General features: G+C 45.3%; 1 protein-coding gene across 5 annotated transcripts in view; it reads right to left on the bottom strand.

Annotated features, from left to right (window-relative positions):
• Positions 1–21,767, bottom strand: part of SCEL (sciellin) — a 580,338-nt gene that overhangs the window by 134,109 nt on the left and 424,462 nt on the right. For all 5 annotated transcript variants that reach the window (XM_085622068.1, XM_085622069.1, XM_085622070.1 and 2 more), the window contains 2 exons: positions 19,595–19,651; positions 16,341–16,400 (listed from right to left, as the gene is read on the bottom strand). In XM_085622068.1, coding sequence (XP_085478194.1) covers positions 16,341–16,400; positions 19,595–19,651 — 117 coding nt within the window. The remainder of the gene's footprint in view (positions 1–16,340; positions 16,401–19,594; positions 19,652–21,767) is intronic.

Here is a 21,767-nt window from a genome sequence, read left to right as displayed (position 1 = left end):
CCACCCTGGACACAGGTGGGGCCTAGCTTAAGTGAAGGGACCCTGTGTTTCCCCAAAGGGGTGGTGCAGGCCTAGCCGGGATCTTTAGGGTCCCTGGCTGATGGAGGTAGTACTGCCCTGAAGCCAGGTGGGGCCTATCTTAAGTGAAGGGACCCTGTGTTTCGTGAAGGGGTGGTGCAGGCCTAGCCGGGATCCTTAGGGTCCCTGGCTGAGAGTGGTAGTACTGCCCTGAAGGCAGGTGGGGCCTATCTTAAGTGAAGGGACCCTGCTCTTCATAAGGGGTGGTGCAGGCCATCCAGGGGCCATGTAGGTCCCTGGGCGGTCTCCCAAGGCGCTGCAGGGAGACCGGGGAGAGCCATGAGAGGTGGGCCTGGGTCTAGCTAGCTTGGGGCCCACAGGCTCTCTAAGGGTACTCCGGGAGGAGAGCGCACCTCTCGGAGGGAAGGGTACATAGGCCCTGTTCTCGCAGCGGAGAACAAGGAAGGGGTCTAGGTTCCCGGGGTAGTTTCCGTGTGGAGCTACTGACGGGGGGAATGAGGTGTAGGATGTCTGATGAGGCACCCTCAGTGTTCCTCCCTGGCACTGCCAGTGTGGTGGTGAGGCCGGTCTGAGGTCCTATCAGGGAGCCAGGCCAGGGGCCAAAGGGTGCTTTTCTGTGTGGGGAAGCACAAGTGGCTGTGCTTCTTTAGGGAAGACAGTCATCCCGAAAGGGTGGTGGCAGCAGAATGACCTCAGCGGCAGGCTGAGGGTGAGGGTCCAAAGAGGTTGCATCTTTGGGGTGCAAGGCCCAAACGGAGAGAGGGTACTGGTTGGAACAAACTCTGGAAGGGAGACCAGCTAGTGACCCAGGGGATGGGATTTAGACCTATCCCCGAAGACCGCATCAGTGCTGAGGCACTGGACCCTTGTCCGGAGAAGTGGTAGGCATAGTGTTGCATGCCCAAGGGCAAGGGTGAGCATAGTTAAGCTGAGTCCATGTAGACCATGAGTGACCTAGAGGTATCTAACCTAGAGCCCGGAGGGTTCTTAGGGTAGTCTGGGATCCCTGTCATGGGGGGAGATTTCATGGATGGGAGGAGTAGGTGGTCTAAGCGGATAACTGGTCAGTAAGGGGGGTCTGGTCAGAACCCCTTATAACTAGTTATCGCTGACTACGGGAAGTGTACCCATGTAGAGTGGCTACTTCTTCCCTGTAGGAATCAGCTGGGCGCGGCGTGTGTTAGAAGGTGGTTCTGACACCATGGGCCGCCCGGATTTTTCGCTTTTTGAGCACCTTATTGTGGAGCTTTTACTGTTGGGGAGCCTCATAAGTTGGGACTCACCCACAGTGAACTCAGGATGGACGAGACATGCCAGGGAAAGTCAGTGTGTTTTACTGTGTTTTCACTTCCTTATTCCCCTATGGGAATGTGGAGCCAGGGGCTAGTTTAACTTTAATTAGGCCTACAGAGTCCAGACACGCACTTAAGTCCACTGTAGCATATGTGAAAAGAAGTATTCTGCAGAGTCCAAAGTCATATTTGTACTGCATTTGGGTCATCCAGAACTGTCATATTCCTCTGAGCCAGCCAGGACCAGACCCAGGCTGAGGGCTGACCTCAGCTGGATGGATTGATAACCTTTCTTCCACGAGCTAGAGTCTCCTCTCCACGAAAGGAAGATGGGAGGGGCTGCAGGCCAATGCATCAACTGCTGTCGCTGGATGCCAGGCACCGGGCTGCACCAAGGAGGGAAGGTAGCATGGACAAGAAGGAGGGAGCAGGGGCAGGAAAGTGATGTGTCGCTGTTTGATAGGACCAACAGGGACTTCCTGCCAGCCCCCTACTCAACTTTTAAAAAGTGCTTGCACAGGAAGAGAAGCTCTCTCTGGGGTGTGGTCGGCAGAGGCAGAAGGTGCTGGAGTCTGGCGCAATGGGCAGTTGGAAGGAGAGACCCCCTGACTGCCCCCAGGACCCTAACAGCACCAGAAGGAAAGCCCAGGACCGGTGCGCAGGAGCAGTGGCCCCAGCGCAGGGAGAAGAGGGGCCCAGGGCCAGGCGAACGGCTGGCGCAGGGAGCCAGTGAAGACCGTTCCCTGCAGAAGGCACCCCCTTGGAGACCCGGAGGAGGAAGGAGAGTGCGCCCAGTGGCTGGGGGGCGCCACCAGGAGCAAGAGGGCGCGAAAATGGAGAAGATCGGACCCCTGGGGGCTGAGATATGCCCCCCAGAAGGTACACGACCTTTGACCTTTGATGGGACCGACGACGAAGCACGTGGGGCTCCGCCGCCGGTCTGGCAACTGCCCCCGGGGTGGGTCAGGTCCCGGGGGCTGCCCCCCAAGGAAGAAAAGTCGAGGTGCGCCGTCACGCACCCCGCGAAGGTACCCCCGCGGGGTGCCAGGAGCCCACCCTGGCCCCCGCCGAAAACGGAGGATGGGGAGCGCCGGCGCGCTCCCCACGAAGGTGACCGGAAGCAGAGGGCCAGGAGCCTACCCTGGCCCCCACCGATGCTGGGTGTGGGGGCGCGCCGTTGCGCACCCCGAAGATGGTCAGGGGCCCGGGACCCCATCCCCGGGCCCCGAGTGTGGAGGAGGTGGGGGGGGGAAGTGCCGTTGCACTCCCTCCGAAGACCCGCTCGGTTGTAAAGGTTGCGCTGGAGCGGGCAGACAAGAAGAGTCGTGCCGGCTCCCGCGGCAGCACGCGAGGGTGCTGGCCGGGCGGGGAGCCGGCGGGGGCAGCCGGGGGTGGGCTCCCCAGGCTGCCCTACATCGTGGAGGCAGGCAAGGGTCCCGGGTGGGACCGGGACCCCGAGAAGGAGAGCGAAGGTGCGAGGGGCCCGGGTGGGACCGGGCCCCCGAAATCAGAAGTAGCGGCCGGGGGTGGGCTCCCCGAGTCGCCTAGCAGCACCTGGGGGTCCGGGTGGGACCGGGCCCCCCATCGAGGAGAGAAGAAGCGGCGAAGCCGCCAGCATCGCCAACGCGGCTCTCCCCGGCCCAGCGGGAGAGTCGCTCATCTAATATTCACGGAAAGGAGCTCTAAGCGCCCCATAATGCCTTGCAAGGCATGGTGAGAACATCGTTTTTGGCGCCGGGTGGCCTCCAGAGGAGGGGGTCACCCTCATGGGTGAAAGACAGTGCATGGGGGCTGCAGGAGCACCTCAGCCTCCCCCAGCCTAACGGAGAACCGTCCCCCCCATACGTTTCATGGGGCATCTGAAAGAATAACCCCTCAAGGGCGCAGCCAGCATCTATCATCTTCTGGGCTGGAACTTATGTTCTGCAGCGGAGGGTGTACGACGAAGGGCATCCCCTGGAGGTGAAGTGGTGTAACTGCACCGAACTGCATTTACTAATAGTTATTTCTTTCAGAGGGACTGAAGTTCAATGGTTTAATGTAATGTGCTGGTGTAAGGTGATGTCATAAGCCAAGTGGGGGTTATGTTGTCAGACAGTCCTGCTAGGGTGTCTGGCGGTATATGCGTAATCCTGTGATTTCATCTGTGATGCCTTTAGAGGCTGTAATTGCAATGCATTCAAGTGATCAACTAAGGTAATGAGTACTGTCATTCTAAAGTGTGCGTAAACATGGATTCTTGCTGCTGCGCTTAGGTGAAGACCCCCGACTGCTAGCCCTTAAGATGTAGAGGTGCATACTTTATGGTCAGTAGGAGATGCTCAGTCAGGGTCATGTGTCACCAAGGCAGGTTTACCCCTTTTTAATGCTGGTTGAGGTAATGGGGTGGGTCGCCACTGGGATGGTGCCAGTGCACAGGACCCTCGCCCCAGGTTATGTTCAACTAACTGCATTGGGGGCAAGTTGATGTGCATACATGGGAGTGGTGGTACTAGACCCCACCCCCCCTGCGGGAGGGGTGGAGATGTTATGCAATGTCACAAAGTAATTCCAACAGCTTATGTATATTTGTAAATTGGTGCATGGTATTGAGTAGTGTGTGTGTTTAATAAATGTACTCTTACTTTTATAAAGCAAAGTACAGACTGGACAATCAATTATTGAGTGTTATTTTTGTGCACCAGCAAATGGCGATTACTAGCCCACACCACCTCCCTTGAGTAAGCCTCAGACTGCTCTGCAACGCTACCCTCTGAGAGTCAGGCGCTACAATTGGGTGTTTGGTTCCCAGTGAAGGACAAATGTAGTCATGTTATTTGTGCAGGCCTCACAGATGCTGCCTCGTTTTCCAACAACAGTATATATACAGCATGGCGGTAGTAAAACAAGCATTTGTCTATTATAAAAAGCAACCTCTGTGCAAGCCTCCCATCGGATCTAGAGGTCATTTGTATGCCATGTAGTACTATTCACGTTCATTGCACGTTTTTCACATTCCTTCAGTGTAACAAGAGAGAGAAGTATGAGAGTTGAGAGGCAGATAGGGGAAATAGGGAAGGCACAGAGCAGGGTAAATTACAGGGAAAATTGAGGGCCCTGGGGCTCACGGGTAGGAGAAGAATGGCAAAAAATGTTCTTAATGTGACTATCACTGCACAGGATTCATATGTGCGTGTTTCCCTGTTTAAGGATAGCGGTTCAGGAGCAGAGGTACCAGGGCCCAGGAGTTTGAAGGGGCACTGAACCCCATGTATGACTATCTTTTATTATCTAAGGGGAGGTAGGTGGGTCCATTTTCCTAGCTTGTATTAGGGCCCATTGCATCATTACAATGCCAGTTCTCCGTGGTAACATTCATATTGACTGTCCATTTTTCCTGTTTCTGCAGATGAGGCAGGGATCAAGACAGGGCAGAGAGAGGAGGGATAGACACGGAGGAGAGATGTAGGTCACCTAGGGAAGTGATGATGTCCATTCCACATTGAGTCCCGTAATGAAGTCGATGCAAGGGGCGGTGAGTACTCCCATTTCTACCTCTTCTGATCAACTCATATCCCATCTGTCCGTACTGTACCCAAGCACTCCTTGCATGTTTTTAATCTTCTGGCTCACCTCATGCCGTATATAATGTTTCTTGCTGAGATATGACTTGGTGATACTTCAAACCCTGATATCACTATAGGCATACCGCCAGATTTTCTGATGGTGCATCAGGATAAAGTGGAGTGGAAGGGGGGGACCTGGCAATCATCTTCAGAAACTTATATCATTGCACCACCTTTCACCATGACAGTCTAACTAATGCAGAAGGGTTGGGATTTTCTCTTACAATGTCTCCAAATTCTCACTATCTTGTTCCCTTATTTATCATCCCCTTGGTTATGTCACTGAGTTTGTTAGCTCGATAGGGGAAGCACCTTTGCCGCTCTGTGTCAGGTAAGCAAACTGTTCAGTGCTAGGTAATTTTAATCTACATGTTGCCAATTAAAGTCATACACTAACACACAGCCTTTTAAACAGCCTAGCTGTCCTCAACGTGCACCATCTGATTACAGGTCCCACCCATGTGCCTGGACATACCATTTACCTATTTTATTCCAACATAGAAGGTATGACAGCAGAACTTCCCAAACCGTTAATCTGGATGGATCACCAGCTCATTCCATTTAGCTTCAAAATTCCTGCTATGAGGTTATGGCCAGAACAGAGTAAGGATTTCACGCACATAGGGTAAAGATGGCAAACAAGACGTTTCGGATCTGTTAGAAAACTCCCCCAGTCCCTTATTGACTCTATTGATGAGAACATTGAGCAGGTTAACTACTGGCTGTCGACTGCTGTTGATCTATTGCCCCCCCCCCAAAAAAAAAAATATTCTCCCCCAGATGGTCTGCCCTAGCCCCTGGCTTAAGCCGGCACTATTGAAGGAAAAACACGTAGAGAGGAAATAGAGGGCATAATAGAAATCAGAAAAAAACGAGATACACGGAAGAGGATGTGACCTAACGGCTAGTGCGGTTGACCTCGAAGCTGGGGAACCGGGTTCAAGTCTTGGCTGGGACGCTCAACATCCTGTGATTCTGAGCAAATCACTTAGTCTCCCTGTTCCTAACAAAATGAATGTGTCCATCTGTAATGCAACTGGTGCTCATGTAAAGCTCTATAATACCTTTGGGTCAAGTTTGTGTTATATAAAACTCTGTAAAAAAACAGAAAGGTCCTGAAACTGTATAGTAAGCAATAAAAGAAGCGGAAGTAGAGTTTTTCATGGGAAGAATCAACTTAGCTAGCAAGGTGAAACAATTCAAATTGTTCAAGCTTTTTTAACTCCTAAAGCTAGCTGGGTAATGACTCATTCTCCAAAGAGATTAGTGATAATATTGCCTCTTCCTTTGAGCAAAAAGTGCTTAAAATTCAGCAGTCTTTTGCTAACTCAGCCCTAATAGAGCCTCAGGGGCCGTTAAAACTACACTCAATTTCCAAGATTTCCAGCTCTCTCTCACGCTTCATTCACATTTTGTTGTAGGGTTCTAGCCAAACTATTTTGAACTGTAAATCTGGTTTCCCTACCAATCCTTGTCCTCCAAGGCTATTAGCCTCAGCGGTGGATACCATCAACCCTGTTCTGAATAAGCACATTTCTAGTAACTGCCACAGTTCCAAAAAGATGGAAAGAAGCAATAGTGATACCGTTCATGAAAAAAACCACAGCAGACCCCGCTAACCCTGTAAACTTTAGGACAATTTCTCTTCTCAAAAATGTTGGAGAAGCTGGTCAACACTCAGCCCTTTGAATATCTAGATATGCTACATCCATCTCTATACAGCTTTAGACTATGGCATAGTACCAGAAAAGCACTGCTAGAGGTGTCTGAAACTATAAGGCCCTTTTCAGATCAACGTCAGGCGGCTTCTCTGATTCTTCCAGACCTTTCAGCAGTGTTTGATGCGGTCTTCCATCAGACACTTCTAGAACGGGTGGTGGAGATAAGGGTTTGTGCATCATGTGTGCAATGGATTCTCTTGTTCCTCTCAGATAGTTGGCAATCAGTCTCACTAGAATCATTTACATCAGCACCTAAAGCACTCAACTATGTGAAACCGCAGGGATCCTCATTAAGTCCTATACTTTTTAATGTGTACCTGGCCCCATTAGTGTCTATCATTAAATCTTACTACATACAAGTGATCTCTATTCCGAGGATGTAGCTTATCCTTTCCCTAAGAAAGAAGGCACAGGTAGCCCAACTAGCCTTCAAGAGATGTCTGGTCCACATGGTTGAGTGGATGAGGAAGAGCTGTTTGAAATGCAACTCTGACAAAATGGAGGCATTACTGTTTGGATAGTAAGAGGCTTAGCCATTACCAGCCTTAGAGATCATTGAGATCATCACATGCCCTCATGATGAAAACTCCCAGGGTTAGGCTTGCAACTGAAGAAAGCTGACCCTCTATTATGTAATGTGATACTGAATGGCTAGTATGTTAAAATGTTTGGATATGAAAGCTACAATGTTCATTCATGATACACTTTATTTGTTTTATGTATTGCTTGCTATCTTTGCTGCTAGAGTTTACAGTAAATAAGGTTCATCATAATCTTTGCCTCCATGTCTTTCATAGAATTTAAACCTCCTGTCATGATAGTGGGAGAGATTTGACATAATAAAACAAAGCTAGAATGATTCGGTGCATAATAAAGCCTGCACATCGTTATACAGAAGCAGTAAAGTGTTAGACCGGCCACTGCAGTGTATGTGCACAGTTTTGAACTGTCATGTTGACCTGGGAAGTGCACCCACTTCCCAGGCCCTAACCTTACCTTTACTTACATGTATGCCACCCCTCAGGCAGGCCCGAGGTACCCCCATGGGCAGGGTGCAGTGTATATGAAAGGTAGGACATGTACTGGTGTGTGTGACATGTCCCAATAGTGAAATACTGCCAGTTTTGTTTTTCGCTATGGAAAGGCTATTTGTCCCATAGGATAGAATAGGAGATACTTTGTAACACCTTACAAGTATAACTTACCATTGGGACAAGATAGAGAAATGAAGTTTAGATTCTCTGAACTCAGAATTTAAGAACACATCTTTTAGTAACGATGGTAATTTAACTGTGTGTTGGAAAATGCAACTTTTAAAAAGTAGGCATTTTCTTCTTTAACCATTCTGTGTGATTGTGGATTGACTGTCTGGCTTTGGAATGACAGGGGATTCACCGTAGACACCCACTGGGGGGATTGAGGTGTTCCTGGTCCTTCCTGGATGACTCAGAGCTGAGCTGAATAGACCATGGCTGCATTTAGAGTAGCGGGAGGAGTTTTACTTGAACCTGGATATGGCCTGTCTCCCTTGCACAATGCTGTCTCCACCCCCTGTAGTCATACTGCACCAGCGAGGACAGACCTGGTTTGGACTGGGCTCAGAGACCCTTGCACAAAGAAGAAAAAAGACAACATGTGGTCTAAGTAGTCGACCTTAAACCCCAGCACTTTAGATCACTTCTGGACTCAAGAGGAACCTTTGCCAAGTAGAAGTGCTGGAGAGCTGTGAGGAGGAGTACTGCCCCTTTGCTGTGTGTTGTATGGGGTTGACCTTCAGTTTCTGTTTCGACCAAGGAAAGGATAAAGACTGGAACTTTGCTGAGAAACCTGGTTGAAGAAGAATCTCCAAGGGCTTGTGTGGGCTGGCCTCCTGTTCTGAAGTCTCAGGGACACAAAGATTTCACCCACCAGCTCCCCTGAACTCTACTGCTGAGCCTTTTGACCTGCCACGTGGTGCCTGTGCCAGTTTTGGGCTTCTGGAGGTTGTTAAAGCTGTTGGGAGCTGGAAGAAACTGAAGAAACTAAGAAAATCGATGCATCACTCTTCTTGCAGCTGTTTTTCCAATGCAGCACCACTGTGTGGGAAAAATCTCCATGCATTGCCGCCATGCCACTGCAGGGACGACGCAAGAACCAACGCATTGTGGGATCACGGCTGAAGAGCAACATAGCGCTGCTCGCCACTTGCCGCCCCGCATCGATCGCCAACGCATCCTGGATTTTCACGCATCACACCTGTGGGGCCAGTTTTCCTAAAACATTACCCCCAGTCCAGAACTGTCTTGGAATCAACGCATCTCTTCCCCCCTACAGTAGGGATTCGACGCATCACTTCTCCTGCATGCAGCAGAAATGTTGCATCGCCTCCCCAAGTACTTAGGAACTGAATCATCCCTTTGTTTTAGATGCTTCCCTTCTCTGTGGCTGTTTGGCCTTGTGAATATTGATGTATCTACAGGTACTTTAACTAAAATCATGCATCCATAGTTTCCTATGGATCAAGTTGCTTGAAACCTTTTAAAAGTCATATTCTTATTACATGAATGTTGGATTTTTGTCATTTTGGTCTTGTCTTGGTTTGCATAAAGATTCCTTATTTTTCTATACTGGTGTGGTGTACATTTGTGGTGTTATCATTGTATTACAGTGTGTCATTAGTACAAATACACATTGCCTTTGGGATAAGCCTGTCTGCTCGCGCCAAGCTACCAAGGGGGTGAGCAGGGGTTATTTAGCATGTGTACCCCTCTTACCCTGACTAGAAGCAAGGGTCTCTACTTGGACAAAGGTACCTACCTATGCGAACTAGAGACCCCCATTTCTAACACCCACTAAATCACAGTGCTACACAGAATATCACCTCTTGATAAATGCCTGTGCAGTCACTCCAGCCACAAAACAAAAAATCTCATCCTCAAAAACGTATTGAAAATTTGTCTTCAACACACTAAAGATTCCACAGAGAAAATGATCATCAATGACAATATCCAACTCTTATCATTCTGCACTGAAGATATTCCTGTGTAGAGCCTAACTCTGCAATATTGAAGGCAGCCCTTGGGAACCCAGTGAAACAGGTCTATCCAGCTTCTGAACACTCTTACAACAAAAGCCCATGTGCCAGTGAAAACCCAGATGTTACCAGCTGGCCAGGATTACAGGTTTTTGGGGAATGTCCCAAGCATGGCAAACAGTTGTGTTTTCCTGCCTCAAGTGCCCAATTCCACGTATCTGGTATCTTGATTTAATGATTGTTGTCCTGAGATAATGCAAATCTAGTGTGTGCATTAAATTCTAGTCCTGTCCTTTGATATGAGTAAAGTCCTGGATTTGTCCTGTGACATTGAGAGGTGAAACAAACGTGCCCTCATTGACAGACAGTGACCAACTATCGCTATCGTGGATTTAGCGTAGCATGCTTTTATAATCCATGTGTGTCCACATATTTTTATCTGTATCAATGGAGTGGAGGTCTACTGGACCACTTGTGTAAAGATTTGTTCAATGCACTTAGATACCAGCGCCAACATCCCGTGTGCATGTTGTGATTGTATATGTGAGTAACCTGAGTGGTACATGCCTGGTGTGTGTGAGCAAGTCTGAATAATGGAGGCCTGTGGGATCCATTTTGGATACCCCTGGCCTGTGCTTTGCACAAGACTGAGGTGAGGTTCATTTGCCAGACAGTGAAAGTGAATTGCTCATATTTCTGAACCTGGAGGGAAGAGACCTGGGGAAGGAAGTGAGGGGAAGGGAGTGAAGGTAGGACTCCTTTAGAAATTCAACATGGCATTTTACTAGTAATGAGCTGACATTTGGTGGATGGTAGGAAATAGTGGTGGAACTGGAGACTCTGGGTCTCACTTACAATATTTTGACCAAGCAGCGCAGACAGCCTTCCTGCTATGCTGCCTTGCGTCAAAATAAAAGGGCAGGTATGTGCCATATCTAGAACATAGGGCACATTTCAATCCTTCTCTACTGTGCCAGTGCAAAAACAGCAGCCGTGCACAAGCGCAGACAACCTTGTTTCATTTTGCAAGGGTGCCTGGCTGAGGGGATGATTGTTTTGTTTAGGAAGGAACACCTTCCTGCGCAAAAACAATAATTGAAACCATTCTCCTCTTTTTATGCGTGCTGCAGAATGCATCATGCATACAAATAGGAAAAAATAAGGAGAAATAAAAGTATTTCTTCTCATTGCATCTCCTTATGTCTCCCCTGGGGAAGGGTAGGATTCTGACGCATTCCCAGTTTTACAAAATGTTGTAAATCTGGGAAAGTGTCAAGTTCCATGGTTGTTGCTTGGGAACACCCACAGCAACTCCCACGCATCGCCCCTTTCACCCAGAGTTATGCGTGAAAGGGAAACATATTTCAAGGCCATAAAAAGTCACACAGGGTGACTTTACATGGCCTTGTAAATATGGGGAAGCCCATTGCGCTGCCGGTGTGTCAATAAAAGTGATGAACCGGCGACAATATGGGCTTGTAAATAAGCATCTCTGGTGTGCAAGTGTGAGGAAACATTTAAGTGAGATTATGCTCTTTCTTTCTTTCCCCAATTACTCTTTTAGTTGGCTGTTTACAGCCAAGTTTTTAAACTTCACACCTCTTTGTGCCTTTGTTGTGGGTGCTCCAGGTTGGAGATTATCCGCCTCTGAAAACCATCATTCTACACCAAGGACGTATTTAGAGAATAGCCTGGAAAGACTCTAGAAAATAAATAACCCTTAAAGCCTTTCTGCCGTATCAGTAGACTGTAGATGTACATCTCCTCTCTGATATTGGTGTATAAAGGTAGGGCCGCCCTACCCAGTTGTTGTTCCAGTTCCACATCCTCCATGACCAAGGAAGGAGTGCTTTCATGTGTGCTCAAAGGACTGCCATGCAACCTGGGCTGGTGCCTGCATGAAAGACAGTCTCACAGAGGTGAGTGGGCTTCACATGATTCTGGATCTCTTGCTTGGGGAGCGGTGTACCTGCTCTGAAGAGCTTACAAGCCTGCCTGCCTGAAAGAGGGAGGGAGTGGGCCAACCCTTCAGGAGGCATGTCTGTCCAGGAGAAGAAAGGTGCAGCATGTTCCAGGTGCCTGTTGGGCCCCCAGAAGAAAGGAACTGAGCAGAGTGATTTGAGGACCCCATGTCAGCAGGCCTGCAGTGTCTCTGTGCTTGTACCTGGCAGGAACCAGGCTCATAATGATTGCAATTTCTGAGGCCCAGTTGGGGCTATGATTTGTGTCAAACCTGGCCTGTGAGGGGCCGCAACTGCCAGCAGGAGAGTCGGTCTGTGAGCGGCCACACTTACTTGAGTTGATCAGCCTGTGCATGGATACCACAGCCAAACATCACAATCAGCCTGTGCGAGGCTGCAACTGCCCAGTGCTGTGATCGGCCATGACTGCCCTAAGTGTTCAGTCCACGTGAGACTCAACTGCCTATCGTATCCGGCCCATGCAGGGCTAAACCTTCTGACTGCAGGCCCAGCGTATAAAGAAGGGACCAAAGACACCTCTAGCTGGCATCCGAACTCTCCCGTTGAGAGAGTGTGAGCGTGTCTGAGAGTCAGGCGGCTGGACAGGCCCATTGGGACTGATTCACTAGAGTGGTAAGACTGTGAACTGTGACTTGTGCACACCTATATGTGAGTGGTGCGAATAGCATTTGTGCTATATTCAGCCTACTACAATGTCAGAGATTTCAGGGATAGTTTTAGTTTATGACTATTTACTAGAAATTGACTGCATCTCAAGTCTATAGATAACCAACACAATGTGCCTCTTTACTCCATCAGTTTCGTAATTGTTCTTTCTTATATTGCATTCTTATATTTCACTTATTCAAATCATCCCACTCCTGCTGTTTCCTAACTTTTGTTTACAACCAGTCTGGGAAGCAAGCCTCGGTGCTTGATTTCCAGCCCTGCTGAGTCGAAACAGACAATTGAACTCAATGCAGCAGCGAAAAACATCAAAAGAAAGTGCTGATTCCTCTGCTGATCTGAATGATTACATTAATTACTGTAAACAAACACTGTACCGGCAAACACAGCCAGAGCTCTGCAGAAGACCATTAACGTGATGCTAAAGGAAAGAACTGCTGATAGGGTGATCAGCCACAGCAGCAAACCAATTAACACCACATCACACACTGCAAGGAAGAGTGTCTCGAATCTAATGGAGCTGACATGAGCCCATTGTTTGCCTTGAGGAGGGATTTATCTTTCGAGCTCCAAAGAGGAAGAGACGCCCTCTCTTTGTCTCTCGTTCACTTTTACTACAGTATTTGTCCTGGTTTTACAGCCAGAGTTTTGCTCGGTGCCCTAAACATACTGCTGCTCGATTGACATAATTGTTTTTCTTCTCCATGTTTGGTCTGCGGTTAAACTTACTTCCCAGTTTGTTACAGACTGTTGGGAGGAGGGCATGGAGGAGGGGTAAAATACCTGAACAGGGCCTAAAAACAATTTTTGAGATTGTGTGGCTCATTAAGCTGTGTGGTCCCCCCTAAAGGCAGCAAAGATGTATGAAAAACGAATAGAATGGGCCTCTCAAAAAATGCATCAAACAAGCTACTGTAGTTAAAACCAGGGAGCTGCACGTGGAAGAAGAAGAAAGATGGGTGTTTCAGGCCCTGAGCCAAGCTTCAAGAACTCCATTAATATGTTCACTAATATCCCAAATATATCCAAACCAAATAAATGCTAAACCTTGTAGTAAGCTTTGTTGTGCTTCAAGCATCTGTTCTCAGTGCAGTAGTGCTGCCTGGATGAATAAATCCAACTAGGCAGGAGGAGTTTAATACAAATTGTGATCCATCGCCCTCATGTCTGAGTGGCTGTGATCAGTGCTGGGTTTAGCGTTGGTGTCGCTTAGTCCGGCAGTTGGTTTCGGTGCTCTCCTACCACCAATGACCTCCTCCACCGATTCCCTCACTACCACACATTCCCGCACTACCACACATTCCCGCACTACCGCCCTCAAAAAGTGCATTCATCTCCCCATAGCCCCTCTCATACATACATTTCATTTGTTTGAAGGCTCTAGATGGGGTTGGCTTTACTAATAAGAATGGGTATCTCAACCCTAATGAACCGTTTTTAGCAACATTAGGAGTAGATAATAGAAGTGCTTTTTTTGAGCCGGTTGTTTCCAGAGCTCTGCAGGACATTTAATTGTCAACACCGGCGCTTGTGACAGTCTGTAACAAGGTTGCTCTGTCTGGCTAATTTAGAGATGACCACAACAACAGGTAATTATTAATTCAATATACATTAAAAATGACTAATACCTGCCACCCAAGCCATTCTTATAGCTTTGGAGGCCTAAAAGTGTCCAGTTTGAGGGTTTGTAGTTGTGTTGTTACTATCATTGGCAGCGCTGGCAGAAGCAATGTATTGAGCAAGCTGTGGTGGCCTGCTGACGAGAGCCCTGGCACGTATATTTTTACAAATGAAGCACTGGATAATGGACTAGGAGAAAAACATAATGTTCTAACCTATATTATTCAGTTTGTATGCAGCTGTTTGATGCCAGTTCATAAGTTACTATTCTATATTAGGATTGTAACTTATGAATTGCTGTAACAAAAGAGTCTCTGTGACATAAGCAACAATTTTCTAAGCTATCCCCATAAAATTATCTGCATAGTATGCATAGTATATATATATGCAAAGTTATCTGCATAGTATGCATTCTTTGCAGCAGTAATATTAACCCTCTGCGCCACTTAAAAAAAAAAGCATTTTAACAATGTAACCGCTATGCAAACCCCCTGCGCTACTTTATGATGAGTCAAATTGCCACCAGACAAAACACCGATCTCTCTCCAGCAGGAACATTAATCACCAGAGTTATTTTGACATTTGTTTGCTGCTTGAAAACTGCTGGACTCACAAGGAACTCTGCAGCAGGTGCTTTAAAACCATAAGCCATTTCTAAACACTGCACCTCCCCACCAAGGTCAGAGCAGTGCTGTAAAAAAGCCCCCGCAGCCCCTGCGGTGCGGGTGGCGAGCTTTGGGGCCCCCTCCAGCACTAGCAGGCGCTTGGCCTGAGAGCTACGGACTAATTCTGGAGCATGGGGGGGCTCTGCATGCACTTTGCAGGGAGGGCCCCACAAGTTATGTTACGCCACTGGGTCAGTGCGCACCACCCTAAAGCCAGCCCTGGTTGCAAGGAACTCTGCAGCAGGTGCTTTAAAACCATAAGCTATTTCTAAACACAGCACCTCCCCGCAAAGGTCAGAGCGGTGCTGTAACAAAAGCCCCCGCAGCCCCGAGGTGCGGGGGACGAGCTCTGGGGCTCCCTCCAGCACTAGCAGGCGCTTGGCCTGAGAGCTACGGACTAAGTCTGGAGCATGGGGGGGGGCTCTGCATGCACTTTGCAGGGGGGGCCCCACAAGTTTTGTTACGCCACTGGGTCAGTGCGCACCACCCTAAAGCCAGCCCTGGTCGCAAGGAACTCTACAGCAGGTGCTTTAAAAGCATAAGTTACTTCTAAACACAGCACCTCCCCGCCGAGGTCAGCAAGCACCGCCCTAAAGCCAGCCCAGGTCGCGACTGTCAAGAGTAATTAGTCAAGATTACAAATGCTGCTCTCAGAAAATTGTAAGCAAGCTTCCCAAAGGAACGTCTACTCAGGATGGCAGCAATGAGATACCTGAAAGCCTCACCGAGCCAGTCTCATGGGGAGGCTGGTGACTCTTTGGTGCTCATTTCTCTTGTGGCTAACAAGGACTTGCAGATGTGTGCACTGTGGCTTGCAATGTGCAATTGTGCATCACATTGTAAATGTGCACATTGTGAATTCATTTTTTCCTCCCAAAAAAGCATCTGCATTTCTCAGAACTAGTAGTGTCTTTGCAAATGCGAAGTGCTATCGTATATAGGGTCCCATTATTCTTATTTAAAGGCTAAGGCATCTTCTAACAACGCTTCTTGTACAGAAAAGGGAAGAGGGGGTCGGTTGGCCTGCACATCTTCCTAAACATGTCACATTTGAGCAAATAAGTACCATCATGAAAAAGCCCTATGATAAAGTGTCATTCATGTTTAATTCACCCAAACACAATAGTTGAAAACTCAAACTTTACATCAGAGCACAATCTTTATTGACAAAATGAATGAGTGGCTTTGCCACCACACACAGTGCTTTCGAATTGTTTCCTACAGCACACAAGGGAATTATAGGGAAGTATGCAGAAAGAAGATGAAAAAGTTCCTTCAGGAAAGGTTTAGGCATTTAGTAAAGTTGAATGCTACATACAGAAAATCATTATTTTCTAAAGAGCCTATACATTGAAGATTGACTGAAAGTAGATGAAACAGTTGAGTGTGAGTTCATGTTTATCCCAGCTTGCATCTTCGCAGCATGGACCGATTGCTCTAGCTGGCACCATAAAAATGCTGTTGGCACTGCCAGAGAAGTGCTTGGCACTGGAATAAATCGGAATACGTTAAGAGATCTGGAATGGGACCGATCAGAATTCCAAGGCAAGGGCACCAGACAGATGGTGTGTGGCATCCAGAAATTGCTAGATATCCCTTGTAGCTAGTAAAAGCCGCGGGTCGCCTAGAGCTGTGTTGAGAAGCCAAAAAAGCGTAGAAACTTTGACGCAAGTCGGAATCTGCGCGCCATATTATTCCCCAAAGTGCCAGCGATAGAGAACATTGGAAAAGACTTACCTGCTGCTGCTTCTCTCTGTGGCACTTCCTATTTCAATGAGCTTGCCAAGATCTTGACCCCTGTGGAGAGAAACCATGGCAATTGTCAGGTTAACTGGGAAATAACAGGAAAAAATAATGAGACACTGCGTTTCATAATGCTGTCCCTTGTCAAATTCATGTAAGCACGAAAGAGATAAAGAAATTACAGTGAGTTTGGATCTACACAATATTTTAATAATGTCATATACTCATTAGAATATAAGGGCCTTATTTAGAGCATGGCGAACAAGAGACTCAATTGTAAACGCGGTGGATGTTCCCTCTACCATATTACAAGTGCATATTTCCCCTATAGCACTTGTAATACGGCAATCATTCCTTTAAACTGGCAATGTTTAAATATGTATACACATATTTAAACATTGCAGTTAAGTTCTGTCATAGTTTTAAAAATGCAATCAAATACATGATTGCCAAACATACTATTCTGGTCACGTAGGCCTCACTAATGTGTAAAATATCCATAGTGTCATTATTAGAAATCGGGTGAGAGTTTTGAAGAATATTTGGATTCCCTTCCTGTTTGACACCTTCTTCCAGCCAGGATATAAATGACAACAGATGTTAGTGATGGCCCATTAGAAAGCGGCTTACTGCCGCTCATTTTTCAGGGCTTAAATCAAAGCCCTGTTATTAGCATAAGGCTTCTTTTGACCAGAGTCTGGTGCCCTCCCCCACCCCCTGGGATCATTTGAGGCACCCCTAAGGGGGCCCGGCCCCCAGTCTGAAGACCTCTGGCCTATAGTATGAGGTAGAGTGTGTGTTTTATATGAAGCTGTGCATTCACATTTTTGGGGGTACCAGATTTAATATGAGGGAATTGAAAGATGAATTGTGTCCAAGGTAGAGTATATATGTGTGCACTAGGCCCTGAGGCAGATTATCAAGTATAGCATGTACCTTAGGCTTCAACTGAAATGCCTTTATAATGGAGTTTGAGAGAAAATTATGACAACTTTTTCAAAATGACCTGGACCCCCTTTTCCTATTGCACTTTAATGGTGCAAGCATGTTTGTCACCTTGTGGGTGCATCCTAATCCTGATGCCTTACCTCGCCTTTAGGAAGTACCAGCACGGATCATATCTAAGAGGTGACAATTTTATGAAGAAAAGAAAGAAAGAAAAGATGCACAGACAAGATTGCTCATGTTATCCCCCAGATTCTGAGAGCAATACAGGACAGGGAACTCTACCTTATAAGAAAAGCCTTTTTCAAACTCCAGCTCCAGTCTAACACATCAAATAGATGCAAACCAAGAACATACACATTTTATGCATTCATTGAGAACCTGCCTAAGTCACCCAACTGGTTGATGACCCCAGTATCTCTGCCTTGCAAATGTAAACCCAGAAATCCACTATATTTACCCCATTCTATTGTCACTGGTTTACAACGCCATTATACCACCATTTCCTTTTTCTACAGATTCACTCTACCTTGAGGATTGGCTGTCCTTAAAAAATACTCTATAAACGATAGAGTACAAAAAACAATTTGTACAAACTAAAATTTCCACAAGCCAATTCAGCCATGATATACATAAGGATGTAAAGCGCATGTAGACATAGGTGCATTGGTAAACGAAGGAAAGTTGTAATGAAGAGCTGGTGCACAAGATGCATTGTTCATATATCTCCAGTCAGCACAACCCTCCTTTCAAACCCTTACCCAGGCTTTCTCCACCAGGGTTCAGTGGAACCCTAGGGTTTTTTAGTCCATTGAAAGGATTCCTTGAGAAACTGGTTTAATATTATAATAATAATAATAATAATAATAACAATAATAATAATAATGTGCGGAATAATAAATATATAAAAATAAACTAATAAAGAAAATGTGAAAATACAGCAAAGAATTCCAAATAGCACTTAAAATATTGTGGGTGTACTTTGTTCACCATAAGACAAGTCTGGAGTGATCTCCCTGTGCCTCTTGTTTTTTTAAATTATTTTTTTAAGTTAACATTTAAGGTTATATTTAGTTGTGAAGCCAAAAAAGGGGGGTACACTGTTCCAGACGAGGGGTGCAGAGTGTCACCCACTCACTGAGAGGGAAAATAGATATTTAGTCGTGTTCATTTGATATTTGTTAAGGAGGAGTCTCACTGATTCGGACAGAAAAGCAAGCTCTGTGCCACCCAGATAAAAACAGAGGCACAGTGAACATCCTTCCTGGATTGGTTACCACATCTGCAGGTCAAGTTTCAAGAATCCCTTTTGCTTAGAGACCGCTCCCTAGTATTCTCTGCATTTCTGGTCTTATTTTGATCTCTCTTCTGTCATATTGTTAGAAAATATTATTTTCCTTTATTTAAGAGTGATGATCAGGCTCAAAGTTCAGTCTTGCGCAGTACATGCATTTTCACAGATCACAGCAATAGTGACACTTCAGAAATGGGTGTGATTTCCTGAGTGGTGTTTAGTACACTTTATAAGTGTTCACTATTTTGTAGCTGTAGAGCAGATATTTACAAATGCATTTTCTTTACAATAATCCCTGCTGTAAAGTTTTTCTGGCCTGTAAATGATTTCTTAGGTAGGAAAAATCTCAGGATATAAAATAATATTTGAGTATTCCTCAATGAGAAAAAGATTGGTAAACACTGCCCTAACCTTAAGTGTAGTTATGAAATTCAACATTGTTGTGGTATATTAGTAGAATATTAAGCTTTGCATATTTCGCCAAAAATATGATAAGCAGAACATCAACTACAAGCATTTTGTGAAAGTAAGTATACATAAGTAAGTATAGGGTCACTCACTACACTTTACTCCACACATACACCTGTTTGCTCAGAACGGTCATGTTTATTCCAGATTAATAGGATAGCCACTGTCTATGTAGATGGTTTACATTTAGACCTTTTGTTGATATTGTATAAAAACTGGCATGGATCATGTCTGAGTGGACCAACACTGGATATCCCTATCCCATCTGTAAAATGTGCATTGTCTATTTGATGCCACTCAGAAATCTTTGGTGACAACATCCACATTGTTCATATATATTTCTATATATTTTCTAAAGTACCTGCCAGAATCAACAACCCTCACTTTAATGCTTTCCAGTGAAACTTTATGAACATGCCATGACGTGGTCTTCGGTTTAAGTAGCTGCCACCCATCCTTCCCTAATATGTTAAGGCCTTAAGCTGACAATAAATTCACATTTAAGCCAAACATAAAAAAGAAAAAGCTATTGTAAACTTACCCCTTCTTATTGATTCCTGTTGTGCTTGTCACCTCAATGCTGTTAGCAGTCTTTGGGCTTTCAGGGAAAAAAATTAAATAGTTTTTTTTCATTAACATGTAGAAGTACTCCCAATTTTCTGGTAAAGTGTTATAACTATGGGTGTGTGTTTCCTGGTGGGTACAGCGTGATGTGAAATGTTGTTGTTGCGGTTGTTAGTGCAAAATGTAATCTCTGCACTCAACATCAGCGTAAATTCCTCTGCAAAATTGCTCATGGCTGGTGTCAAATTGCCTGGAAGCAGCACAAAATAGCCAACGGCAATGCTAAAAATTGATCTGCCCAATATTCTGGCTATGAGCTGCCCTACTCTTGCATTGCTGTTAAACCTAATCAGGGGTCTCCATCATTTTCTGTAATAAGAGCTACTTAGGTTCAATGAAAATTATCACGAGTTACTATTATTATTAGTGTTTGTAATGACTATAATAGATAAGATTTCATTAGTGGCTCACATGTGCAAGATTACTTTCAATGATCACCTCATTTATCAGGCACTGTTACCAGTGGTAATGTGAAAAAGCTGTTGACAATATGGAATGTCGCTAGGTGGGCAATACATAATTACAATGAATCACTCAATTAATAGCTTTAAGTATATTTTGAAAATTCAACCAATTTTCTCAAAAAACATCAGCTTATGAGCTTTAAAAATATATACATTTACATCTCGAATATACACTTTTAAAGTTTGGTATATGTATATCAATGCAACCAAGCAAACATTTCTAATAGGTTTCAGTATAGCCGCAAATCAGGAGACCTACTTAAGGGTAGCTTGCGAGCTATTCGTTGGAGAAGCCTGGTCTATAATCAACTGGGCGTAATGAACTGGATTGAAAGTTATGGTAAGTGGTCCAACCAGAGAGCTTGTTACCATTAATAAACCACAGGCATTCATATGAATGGGCAAACAGAATTAGCACCCTTATCCATGAGAATAAATGTATTGAATATATCAATTTAATAACAAGAATGCTTAGCAAAATATTAGGTCTTCTTAAGCAGCACAGAAGAGTAGCCAAAAGAAAACTGTGATTCGGACAACGGGGTCGTTTTGAAACTCCAGGTAATGTGGTAGAGTAGAATAGTGCGTAGTAACCAAATGACATGACATTTTGTCTGCTCCACTGCACTACAAAAATTTCCAGTATTTGCAAGAAGCTTTGAGGGTACTGATGCTCACCTCCAAATAATTATCAGAAATGTGTACAATAGAAGCCAGAGAGGAGATGCAAAACTATCAGTTGTTGCCCAATGTTCCCAGTTTAAGAACAGTGAAAATTGCTGCCCATAATGCTTATACCAGCCCAGCCACTTCCATCAAAATTAAAGGGCAAATTCTAAATTGCGACCGAACATGTTAACTTTTGACAAGGGGCAGTAAAACATGACAAATAAACCATTCCCCACCTTTGTATATGCTATCACACATAGCCCAATCCAAGAAATACTTTTTTGAAACTAGGTGTACATTAGGTGAGAGAAAAAAGGTGAATTGCAAACATTTTGATAATAAACTGATATGAAGAAGCTGTAAAATTATTTTGGGAGTCAACTATCCCAAGGTGAAAAGGGGGTGTTACATAGGTAGTTGTCTCACGTCATGGTACCAGAATATGGTGATCTAAATAATGTCTGCCTAAAATTTTGCATTATCAATATTGTTTACAAAACTATCCTCCCACTGAATTGAACACATAATAGTTATACTTATATAAGAGGTATGTGGAAGGGGTTCCTCCATTGGAGAAAGCATATTTCTTACATATTAAGACATTTAAAAAAATGATATGTGTAGAAATGTTTATAACCACATGATCTACAAATGTGGATTTTTAATTTGGGAAAATATTGCAACCCTGGAGTACTTTAAGAAATGAAGATTTCAATGAGTACTTCCAGGATTTTATGAAAATTCCACAAAAGTAAGATATCTAATAGGCACAAAGGAGGAACAATACGTGAGAACATTTCAAACTTTTCAAACCAGGTCTTTTTGAATCAAGCTGATTATGTTTTGGAATCCTGCAGCGCCTGTGCTGCAGATGCTACTTTCCAGCCATACCGATGACTGTCAAATGCAGAAAGAGATGCAAATGTTGCCCTTGATCAAATGCAAGGTCTTTATATG

This window comes from Triturus cristatus, chromosome 8 (assembly GCF_964204655.1).
Source record: "Triturus cristatus chromosome 8, aTriCri1.1, whole genome shotgun sequence".
In the NCBI taxonomy this organism is placed as follows: domain Eukaryota; kingdom Metazoa; phylum Chordata; class Amphibia; order Caudata; family Salamandridae; genus Triturus; species Triturus cristatus.
This window is presented reverse-complemented; position numbering and strand designations above follow the sequence as displayed.